This window comes from Cibotium barometz, chromosome 35, assembly GCF_041138505.1.
Source record: "Cibotium barometz isolate CiBa-2024 chromosome 35, ASM4113850v1, whole genome shotgun sequence".
Classification (NCBI taxonomy): Eukaryota; Viridiplantae; Streptophyta; class Polypodiopsida; order Cyatheales; family Cibotiaceae; genus Cibotium; species Cibotium barometz.
In genome coordinates this window covers 48,623,597-48,636,069 of record NC_141080.1, presented here as the reverse complement: position 1 = coordinate 48,636,069, position 12,473 = coordinate 48,623,597, and the positions used below count along the sequence as shown (strand labels likewise).

General features: G+C 41.2%; 1 protein-coding gene across 1 annotated transcript in view; it reads left to right on the top strand.

The window, feature by feature from the left end:
- The first annotated feature begins 483 nt into the window (after nucleotides 1-483).
- Nucleotides 484-12,473, top strand: part of LOC147618545 (uncharacterized) — a 30,871-nt gene continuing 18,881 nt past the window's right edge. Inside the window, exons 1-2 of the mRNA XM_086775264.1 lie at nucleotides 484-1,232; nucleotides 1,318-1,387. Coding sequence (XP_086631390.1) covers nucleotides 601-1,232; nucleotides 1,318-1,387 — 702 coding nt within the window. The 5' untranslated portion in view covers nucleotides 484-600. The remainder of the gene's footprint in view (nucleotides 1,233-1,317; nucleotides 1,388-12,473) is intronic.

Below are 12,473 nucleotides of genomic sequence, written 5' to 3'. Positions count from 1 at the left end.
TCCATGTTTAGGTCCCCCCCACTTTCTCTCTCTATATTCTCTCTCTAAGATGCCCTCGTTTCTCTACCACTCTCTCTCTTCCCCTTTCTTACATTTGGGTGTGCCATGGCTCTGCATCTCTGATTAGTAAGCTTCCATAACCTCTGAACTTCCAAATGCAGATATCTCACACTCTCTCATCCTCCATGCCTCATCTTTTTATCATTTTCTGCTCTCTCTCTCTCTCTCTCTCTCTCTCTCTCTCTCTCTCATGTCTTTCCCCCATTGAAGTGCAGAAAATCCCTCTGTCAACCTCCATAGCTTCAAAGCTTACCATTTTCCATTCTTGCATTGTTTACCATACATATCCCCTACTTCTGTCTGCAATCTACATCTCTCTCTCTCTCTCTATTGCATTATGCTGCAAAACCTCAATCTACCATTTTCTATGCCTCTTGCCATCTTCCTTGTCCTTTCTCCTATTACCTAATTTGAAGATCTATGACCTTCTAATATTTTTTACAGCAAAACTTCATTGCACTCTCCTCAGAATACCCTATCCTCACTCTTGCATTGTGTTCTACAAGAAGCTCTTTTCAGCATTGCCTAACCCTAAAGAAAATGCCACTTGAAGATATATCTAACAGAGCACCAAAGTTCAGGTTACATGTAGATTTGGCTGCTGAGTATGCTACAATCCGCAGCACAAAATCAAGTGGTGTGACCGATGTGCCATTGGGTACTCTTCGATCACAAGGGCGAAAATGTATTGACCTCTGGACGAATGGATTCATATACCCTATTGACCCGCTCACCAATGCTCCACCTCATTTTGTTAATATCACTACATTTCTTAGTTATGTAGGTGATGGAGCTAATGGTCTATTTGGCTATTGTAGGAGGCTTTCTTTTGTTGCAGCTCAGGAATCGCATTCAAGACTGCATTTCCGAGGCTTATGGCTTGAGTTGCAGAAGCAACACAAGAAGGACATTGATAGGCTTGAAGAAGTGGTGAACAACTTGAAAACTCAGAATCAGGAGCTCCAGCAGAACAACTTTTTGCTTAAGCAGGCCTTTGATACTGAACGGGACAAGGTGAATGCAGCCAAACAGGATGCACGAAACAAGCAACGACATCTTGCAAGCCTGAAGAAGCTTCCAGTAGGCTTTCGACAACGGAAAAGAAAGCGTCAGTCCCTAGAAACCTTGGCAATCCTAAGTGGAGCAAGAAAACGACGTGTACGAGCAACAAGGTAACTTCTATTCTTGCCATTGTTTTGCAGGCCTTTCTGTTTTGTGAAACATATTGATGTTATTTTGTTTTTATGTTCCATGTAGAGATATTGCTGGGGATATGATGGGATATGAAGGTGGTGCTGAGGAATGTAGAGCAGGCCTATTGAAACATGTTGTTAAGTTATCAGACATATATAAGCTGCTAGAAGATCCCACATGCAAAATATCTAAGCAAATCCGAAACAGAATTTCTGGAGAGCTGCAAAATATGGTAAGCCCCATACAGATTATGGATGCATGTGATAGTGCTGGTGTCAGTAGGAAGGGATATGAAGACATCTACAGGGTGTTTACACTAGGTCATCGTGCTAAAGGTTTTCTTCGACCCATGCTACCAACTCCATACAGTGTAACCATGGCAAGAAAAAGTGCAAACTCAGAAATTGCGACCACGTTAGGTGGCTACCGTCATGTGGAGGATGCTCTGCCTGTATGTACTACAAAGGTATTTGAATACAACAAGTACAACAATGTCTTTATTGATTAAAGGACCCTTCAAAGAGCTATGATTTCTTATTATGGTCTACGCATTGAGGAGTGCCAAGGTCAGGCTGTGTTTGTGTTAAAGCTTGATGAGTGTCAAATTGTAAAAGGACGAAAATTAGAAAGAGTCAGCCTAACACTTATGAACAGGGCTATCAAAGGAAATCTGGAACAGGATGATAATCTTCTTGACTGTAGTGCACAAGCCTCAAATTCCAACAAGGGAAGTCAATCTCAGGGAAAAGATTACTATGGAGTGCAATCAGAAAAGAATATATGGTGGTTGGCAGCATTTGAGCTTCCACAGGAGACGGATGATACATTGCGATGGTACCTTACCCGAACAGGCATCCCAAATGTCATATCATTGCAATCAAAAGGAGAAACTTTGCATGTGGAAGATGTAGGAACATTTACAGTTGAGTGGCACATGGCAGGTGATTTAAAGACATTGAAGTGTATGCTGGGATGCAAGCTAGGAGCAAATACTTTTTTTCCATGTATTTATTGCTGCCATTCAAAATCAGAGTATATTGATCGCGGCAAAGCTTCAGGCAAGGTTGCAGCCACCAAGACGACCAAATCTCATGCAAAGGGCAAGAAAAATGTACAACCAACTTCAATGAGTGCAACGCAAAACAAAGATCCAAAGAAACCTATGCAGTGGGTTAATGGCATCATGAATTGTAATACCAATTGTCCGCCTAATCGTGATCAAGAAGATATCTCATGGAGCCCTATATTAGAGATTCCACTTTCCCGTGTTCATATTTGCACGCTTCATGCTAGGTTACGCATAATGGACAAATTACTGAAGTTACATATCAATTATGCATGGAATATGGAGCCTGAACATCTTCGCAATGAATGCATCAGTAAGCTGGAAGATGTCCTTTCAAGTGTGGGGCTTCATGGTGGTGCTGTAAAGTTGACTAAGGATACTAAAAAGTCAGGACCGGGTCAGGATAATCCAAACAAAATATGCATGGGTGGGTCCAAAGCAAGACACCTTCTCTCAAATTACGAGGGGTACAATAGTCACACAAAATATGAATTATGGAAGGCCATTTGTGAATGCACCACTTATCGTGGGAATAATGCAGAGCTTGGTCTCAAGCGGGCAAGGCTGTGGGAGTCACTTGACAAAATGATTCAATTGCTAGAAAAGGCTCCACTTGTTGCTGAGGAGATTGCAAACTTGAAGACTGCAATACATACATTTACTCAGCAAATGGTTGATGCATGGGGAGAAACACATATCACCCACTATATGGTATTTACCTTTCTATCTATTTACTGATATTAATCGCCAAACAGTAAAATTCTGATATGATCTTTGTTGCAGCACATTATATTTGCCCACGCACAGTTTTTTCTCGACGAATATGGTCCAATGGCAATTTGGAGCACGCAAGGAATGGAGCGCTCTCATTATCAAGCTAAGGCAGCATACTTTAAGAACACGCGACATGGTGGAGGTGGTAAGGAAAAAAGTAATGCCTTGCATGAGATGTTTAATTGGTTTTATCGCAGTTTGGGAGGTCGACGCCGACAGAAACCAAAAGGGCAGGTGTCATTACTACGAAGGGTTGTAAAAAATGTCAATCTGCAACGAGCAATTGCATGGCGAGCATCAAGTGCCATGCATGGGATGCGTGAGTGGTTCGCTGCGCGGAGGCGTATGGGTCGAAAATGGGTTCCATATTAGAAAATTGTAACCTTTTTTAAGTTAGAGCTTTTTTTATTAATGTCGAGATTTTTTTTATTAATAAGTTTTTTTTCAAAAACTATATAAACCTGTGAAAGTGAGTTTTAAAATTACATTTTCACGTTCATTCACTCGTGTAAGTCAATGGATGGCTAGAACTAAGCACACTGCACGCAAAACTGAGAACCCAAACGTACCGTCTGGTGCACACAACTTAATACACGCAGTAGCCGCGGCACAGGCATTTCAACAAGTGCAAAAACGTATCAAAAAGAAGCATACAAGCGTGGACAGAGAGGTAGAGACCCGACAGGAAGATGTACAGCCGGATGTGTTCTCAGGACTAGACAATATTGAGGATGTCTCCAAGCAGCCTGGAGACACCGGCTCATTTAGAGCCACGCGTACACCATTCCCCCGACCTCTCTCAGAGGCTGAGCAGCAGGAGCGTGTGCTGGAAGAGCAACAACGCCAGATTGATGAGGAGGAGCATAGAAGAAGAGAGCAACAGCAAGCCCTATTCCCTCAACAGCTATAAGAGGAGCTAAGGGTCGCATTTGAGGAAGACCAGGAAGCACTTCTGTGTATTGAGCAAGAGCAGTTTCAACAGGCTGCTGACTTCTATGAAGCAGAGGAAATAAGCCATCGTGAAGAGCAGGATAGGCTCTTAGCACAAACACTACATGAGGAACTTGAGAGGCGTCAGCCCCCGTCTCCACCTAAAAAACAAAGAATAAAGATTCGTGTCAAGAGAAAGAAGGAACGTGCAAACAGGCAACAAGAGGTGGAGATGGAAGAGGAGGATCGACGACAAGTAGAGGAGCAAAGGGAGAGGGAAAGACTGGAGCAGGAGGAGCAAAGGGAGAGGGAAAGACTGGAGCAGGAGGTGCAAAGGGAGAGGGAAAGACGGGAACAAAGAATTCAAGAAGCACGCAGACTAAAACAAGAACAAGAAAAGAAGAAGGCAGAAGCAAGTAAGAGAAGACTAAATCTAGATCCAGCCGAGCAAGAAAGGCGAAAAAAATTTAGAAATGATAGACAACCATGGGAAGAGAGGTCGCATCCACCACCACCCCCTGTAGCCAACAAGAAGAGAAGATGGAAACCAGGGACCGTGGCTCTGCGAGAAATCAGAAAGTACCAAAAGAGCACAGACCCCATCATGGCGAAGGCCCCCTTTGCAAGAGTTGTAAAAGAAGTCATCGACAAGTACAGTGAGACAGGGTCACTCGGGTACAGAGTACGGCACTGGAGGCCCTCCAAGAGGCGTCAGAAACAATTTTGGTCTCTCTGTTTCAAGATTCGGTGCTGTGCCATGCTCACGCCAAAAGGGTGACCCTAAAGCCTGTTGACATGGCACTTGCACTACGTTTACGTCAGGATAAAGCGCTCCATAAGGAAGGCTTTATAGGATAGGATTAAGCTTTTAGGCGGCGGCCTTTGTGCCTTTTGTAATCTCGACATTGTAATACATTTTTTTTGAATCTATAAGATATTGTCAATGACTCGTTAACCAACGTATTCATTTGTTTCAACTGTTATAAAAGCAGACATTTCATTTCTTGTACTGTTGTTTGAATGAGAGAAACCGTTGATCATGTATTAAGAGCCTTAGTTAAACAGGAACAAAATTTATATTATTGATAAGGTGATTGTGAAACATTATCTTGTTACACGTGGCATTGTTGTTGGCATTGAACAGAGGATCCTTACATAGTGCAGAAACAAAATTATATTGAATTTATTTTCGGTCCGAAAAAAAGGCTTAAAGCTCAATAAGGCCTTAGAAAAGCTCAGGGACAAAAAAAAAGTTATTTGGGGCTCAAAATCACCTGGTGAAGTCTGGCATTAGATAGAACATTTTTTAAAAAAGCAACAGTTTTCTTTTTTTTATGGTTCTAGGCAGAGTAATCATCAAAATAAAGTGCACACAATGCATTTTTGGGTGAAAAAATGATCAAAAAAAGGGCTGTGCGCTACGGCGCGAATTTAAGCCTGGCCTGCAATTTGAAAGGCTGAAATTCGCGCCGTAGCGCACAGCCCTTTTTTTTAATTTTTTGACTCTATCCAGCATTATGTGCACTTTTTTGATGAAAAATATGCTTACAAATATCAAAAAACATAAAAAATTCTGATTTTTTAAAAATTGTTCAGATTTTGTACTGCCAGATTTCAGCTGGATGTTAAGTGACATTCAAAGAACAAATATTTGATCATTATCAATGAAATTTCCTACACATTCACATGCCTGCCAAAAGTTGAGAGGGCACAGTGCTGACACAACAAATAAACAAGAGAAATGGTTCAGACTTCTTAGAAACATTACAATTAAAAAAGTATACATTTTGTATTGATTTCGTAGAAAGAAAATTACAAGTTCCTGAGAAGATTTCTGAGAGCTTCTTTAGCTTCGTCACTCTGTGTGGTTTTCTCACCTAGGCTATTAGCTATAATAATAGGATTGGTTACACCTTTGGAGATTGAAGTGGCACAGTGGCTTAGCATGTGGCCGGTGTAGTTGCCTGCAAATGTGTACATGGCTGCCTCCCTGCTAATAAGTATACATTTGTTTGCATTATTTGCTAGCCCATCTTCGGTGAGAACCCCACTTAGAGCTTTACACTTGATGAGCTCTGCTTGTGCCTCCTCAGAGTACTCTAAATGGATTACTCGAATAAATGATGGAGAGAGGCTAGGAAGGTAATGAATCAGGGAGGTGTCTCGTCCATCAGATTGCACACGAACTCCACCTCCACGTGCAGCAAACTTGTCAAAAATATAAGCTTTCTACAAGAGAAAAAAATCAGGTGTTAGTAATAACTCACTTATAAATATGAAGGCACAACTTTGATTTAAACCCACCTCAATGTCATCATCACATTGGCTAATGCGTGGGTTGCATATGTCTATACTGCTTCCACGCTGCTCAACTGATGTATCTACATGCAAGCGCTTATGTGGTTGAAATGCTTCTTGAGGGACACTTTCATACTCTGCTGCTACATTTTCTATAGCAACAAGAGCATTGGAAACAGTTTCCTCAATTGTACGTTCTGTATCATAACCTTGGAATGCTAGCGCTTTGGTAAGATCATGGTCATCAAAATCAATCTGTACACCTGCAGTCTGTTGCTCAAGTGTGTCTTCTTTGCAGAAACCAGACCCAATTGCTAATATGCTTAAGGCCTCATCCTCCCTTAACCCCAAGGATTTACAAATGTCATCAAGGAAAAGAAATTCCTTGTTATCCATGATGATGGGATTCAAAGTGGTTACATGCAACTCAGGGATCTCTTCCACAATTTCATCCCCTTCGAGGTCACGATGAGGCTCTTCATCCTCAGTTGACCCTTGTTGGAGAAGCACCAAGGCCATGGACGCTTCAGCTTCTTCTGAGAAAACCTCTTCCACCTCGCCTTTGGATTCCTTCACAAGAGCTACTTCCTTTTTCACTGCCTTTCCCTTCTTTTTTTCTGTATCCCTGGCTTCTTGCAGAAACAGTGCTAACGTCATATCCCATGAAAGGAAGGTGGTGCCTACATTACCAACCTGCAATTCATAAACGGTGTCATCATCTTCGACCCTATAATTGCTAGATGTAAGCCCTTTCAAAAATCGGTTGAGCCTGAATCGGAACGACTTGTCACCATGGTACAGATGCCTGATTAAGTCCACTGGAACCCATTTAGTGGTGGATTCAGGCAATTGCACGACATATTGTGCCACTACATCATTCATGTACTGGACCTGCTCTTGAAAAGCCTCTGCATGAAGGTCTATAGTTTTTTGCATATCGATCACCCCCTCAAAAATGGCGATGTTCTCACCTGCACCTGCTGAGAGCCCAATTTTCTCAAGTTTTGCGCGTAGCGAGTTAGAGCTTGAAGCCATGGCGGGATATTGAAGGGAAATAGAAACTGCAAGATCTTAAGAATGAAATGAGCTTTATAGAGCAAAACCTATTCTTATAAAGCATTCCACTATAAAGTTTAATAAATTTATAGAACATACTTAAAAATTTTAAAATTAACAAAATTAAAATCCAAATTGCAGTGAAATAGAGAGGACATTGGGACTATGGTGCAATTAATAATTTTGTATTCAGAAGTACACCGCTACAAATTATCGCCCAAAATCACTCAAAATGTTACCTAAGTCTGCAACTTAACAGTCTTTCAAGCTAAGGACCCTAGGGGGCTCCAATGACACACAGAGTGTATGTTTCTCTGACCTTTGACGCATGGGTCGATTAGAAACAACAAACTTGAATTGGTTCCTTACATTAAAGGACATGACAATACGATCTCTCAACTGAGCAAAATTCCAATCATCATTAACTACCACTGTATGCTCCTCTCCTGGGTGAACTTCAATATGAAGTTCTACCTCCTCCCTAGCATAGAGATCAGAGTCCAAAGCCTCCCATTCACCATGCGAGCATTTCCACCTTCTAATAGGGTACACCATAGTTAGATTTTGCTTGCCTATCTGATACCTGCATCTTACCATTGACATTACCGCTGAGCACTTTATTACATCGCCCTTATGTTCTGCCACCTTGGTGGTCCAATCGCCTTTTAGAAATGTATCTAGAGCTTCAAAGGCCCCATCTTTGCTTATCCACATTGTTGGGGTGCGATGGAACTTGCCTGCTTTGAAAATAGCAATAAACACATGTAAAGGCATGAAAAGAGATACACTTATCCTGTGGGATCCATATGCAGCCTTTAGGCTTGACTGAATGTCATGGAAAATCCTGCGTTGAAAGCTCTCCATTGTAGTGGGGTCTGGAATGGGCCATTCCGGGCTATTTCGTGCAGGAGGAGAAATTGGCTCAAGTGCTCCAAACCTTCCCCTCTGTGGCACAACATATGTTGCAGCAATGAAAAATACTCCTCTATTTGCAAGTTCGGAACTTGTTTCCCCAGCATACATAAGCCTACCTAGATCAACATGACATGCTTCGAAGGTCCCTGTAAAACATTCTAGAGGCTGCCATTCCACACATGTTGAAGGGAAAACATCTGCATACAATAGAATACATTGGAGTTCTTGATATTCACATAGTCTTCATGCAAGCATTTCTCCAAAGCAAAGAAACATTAAACAAGGACTGAAACTTACAGTTAGTTGGGAACCGTGGTGAGTTCTCATCTTCAAGATGTATTTGGCTTGAGGTGTAAACATGTTGCACCTTTGCAAGCCGCTTTCCATCCTTGTTGCAAACTTTGAATTCTAAGATCCTTCCTTTCCAGTGATGGCTTGTGGAAGCCATGTGCCTTCGAGGAACCTTGTGTGCACCCCTTAAACTGGGCTGCATTGTTATCCACATGAACCGCTTAAAAACGGTAGGAATCCAATAACCTTCATCATCCTGTACTGTGGAAATAGCCATGGACTCGATAGTGGATGATGGCCTGCGTACACACTGAAGAGCCATAGATGGCCCAAATGAAAAGAAAGTGAATGTTAAGAATATGGCAAAAAAGCAAATACCTGCTCAGAGACAGAGAGAGAGAGAGCTAGCTAAAGCTTCAAAGAAGTTTGCTGCAAATCCATACACACACACACACAATACACACACACACACACACACACATGCACACACACACAGAAAGCTAAACCTTCAAAAGAAAGCAAATGAGAGATTGCATTAGGTGCCTGCATGCAGAGAGAGAGAGAGAGAGAGAGAGAGAGAGAGAAAGAGTCTGATAACAGAGCTTCCTCTAGAGAGAGAGAGAAGGGCTGATAACAGAGCTTCCTCTGAGTAGCTGGTAGCAAAGAGCTTTCCTCAAAAGAAATCTAATGAGAGATTGCATTAGGTGCCTGCTTGCACAGAGAGAGAGAGAGACCTAGAGATAGAGTCTGATAACAGAGCTTCCTCTAGAGAGAGAAAGAGGCTGATAACAGAGCTTTCTCTGAGTAGGTGGTAGCAAAGAGCTTTCCTCAAGTTGGGGATGAAGATAGGGCTGCAAGTGAGGGTGTAGTGAGTGGTAGATGGGGAAAGTGGGTTAGTCTAAAAGGGAGGAGAGAGAAACACGCCCCTACTTTTGGAGGGAAGAGGGAAGTGAGGGGGGGTAACTTTTTGAAACTTTTCCTTTAAAAAAATATTTAAAAAAAAGATATTGAAGATTTTCTTTGCTGGCAGATCTGAAAAAGGTAAGATTCCACCTTTGACCACAAGATTTAGGGTCTTAATCAACCCAACGTTTTTGTACACATGTATTTTTCCTATTGGCCTTCACACTAATCATCTCCTTAATCTCATGGCAGCTTAAAGGGCCCCCATAGACCTCAACCTTCCCCTAATGATGGTGAGTGAAAAGAATCTTCCGACTGGCCAATTCAACTTGCATAGGTTTCCTTGATTTCTGCTCTAAGACTAGCTTATGCAAGCATCCTGGGGAAATAAATGAATGAGTACTACCTGAATCAATCAAAAGCTTGAATGGCTTACCCTTATACTGAGCTAGAGTATGGATGACAGAGAATTGACGATTCGGCCCTTGGTTTTCAATCGGGGCATAAATCTGACCTCTTTCCTCTTCCACTACTTCTCCTATCGTAACTGCTCTGGCTATTGCAGATTGGAGTGGAACTCTTTCTCTTTAGTTACCCCAGTTCTGGGAGGGAGTTTTGAGACTACTCTGAATAGAGGCAGATGGTTGAGAGCTGGAGTCCTCCTGGGATTGCCCTAATTTTGGTGAGACGGACCCTAATTTGGTCTCTGCACTCTGGGTCCTTGACTTCCGTGTCCTCTTGACATGGCAGGAGTCGGGTAGTCTATAAGCTGGTGACCAAAACCCTGACACCCAAAACACCTGTTCTCACTTCTAAGCTTATCCCTTTGAATCCTTGAAAGAGGTGGGACTCCTGAGAAAGTGTTCTGAGGGAAGGGTCTTCCTTCACTTCTGAATCTCTGAGCATCTTGATTCTGATTAGGGCCTTGGGGGTGGAAAGTTTGAAGCACTTCTCGAGGTTTGGAAACTTTTAAAGTTTGAGGGTTCAGGCTTCGGTGGGAACTTAACATCAAATGCTTTGGCAAAGTCCTTTGCCATCCTCACAGCTTCTGCCATCGAGATTGGTTTGGCATTTTTCACTAAAGTGTCCAATGGCTCGTTCATCCCTCGAATGAATCTGGCCATCAGCTGCTCTTCATCCAAAATTGGAGAATATTTGAGGAGAAGGGAAAATGCCTGATGGTATTCGTCAATCGCCCGGCTATCCTGCTTCAGTTCCAAGAACTCATTCATTTTGATTTCCAAGAAGCCCGGAGGACAGAACCTCTTCCTGAGGTAAGCTTTAAGATCTAACCTCTTCCTGAGGTAAGCTTTAAGATCTAACCAGGTCTGGGTATTTCGGTCGAGACGGTTTGTCTCCTAATGGTTCCTCCATGCAACCTTGGCCGTTTCCACAATTTTTAATCTAGCGAGAGCCATCTTGCTCCTCTCGTTATAACCGGTTACATCAAAATACTCTTCCATTGCCTCGATCCATTTTTCCACTACTTCTCTTAACTGTTCCCCTTCACCCTTGAAGGGACCAGGTTGGGATCGGTGCAGGGCTTTAGGAATGTCGAGATCTAACTCTTCATCTCACAGTAAGAGGACCCAGCTGCCTAGCACGGGCCGTGCGCCTCATGATTCTGACAAAATAATATTTTTGTCAACTTAGCTTTGTCATCAGATTATGACTATTTAATTTTTGAGATTTATTTCTTAAACAAATATATATTCCATCATAATTCTTGAAAACAAGATTCACTCTGATAATTTTATCAACCAATATTCATAACCACGAAAACAATTTGGAATCTTTTGCAAAACATCATTTATCAAACGTTTTTGACATATACATAGAGCGTCTCGGCTCCAAAAGTCACTGCCTCAATCGCGTATGCATAAAAAGGCGATACTGCAATGGAGACATGCTATGACATACACGATTCATCATTGATAATGGTGCTGTAATTCTTCTCTTAGGAATAAAGTGGCTAAGAAGTCTAAAAATACGATAAGAAATTCTAAGATTTCGGGGTGAATGATTATAGAGTTGTACATATAATGAACAACTCCTAGCCTTATAAAGTTCATGGCTAGCGAGATATTATGTCTTAGTCTCTGTCGTTGATTGGTGTTGACGTGAATACTTTGCCCTCCAGAGAACCACATATGCTGACGTCACTCTACTAGATCAGGAAAGTATAGATCTTCAAAGTGACGAGTGAGTCTCACTTTGCTTACTCGCGTTGTAGCGGAGTTGATGAGATTTTCGAAGGCAAAGGCGATCATATCCTGACTCTGGGAGAGTCGAGGAATGCTAGACAGATTTGGGTTATCCATCTAAAAATCCAGTTCAATTTATGAGTTTTCAATTTATGAAGTTCATTTCAAACATAATCTTAACAAGTGAAAACATTATTTCCCAGATTTACTTTAAAATTTTAGGCAATTTCTGTTGCTGTTTTGTAAGTTTACAACAGCGCTCTGATACCAGCTATGAATCCTCTCTGCCCCCTCCGTGCACCAGAGATATTGGTCTTGGTCATAGTCTAATTCAGGGTTAAACTATCTTTCTCGAAAAGGTTTGATAATTCAGCTACTATTTTATTGAATTTCTTTCTTTGAATATACACTTAACTAATTTCTAAATTAGTTACGAATTCCAATGAGGAATAAATTAATCATTTATTTGAATATTTCGATCTCGATAGATTTTTTGAATTTTCTTTTTACAAACTGTGTGAATATAAAATGATAGAAATTTCTCTCTTAGAGTATTTAATTATTCATTTATCAATTACTCATAGAAATTAAACATAGAATTTAAGAGAATTCTAATTTTGATATAAAAATTCTTTATGCATCTATTTATGCATAAAAATCAACTTCAATGGGAATAACACTTTTATAAAAAAAGAAAATCCTTTTATGCATCTATTTATGCATAAAATCAAATTTAATAGGAATAACACTTTTAAAATAAAATTAATTTCTTTATGCATCTA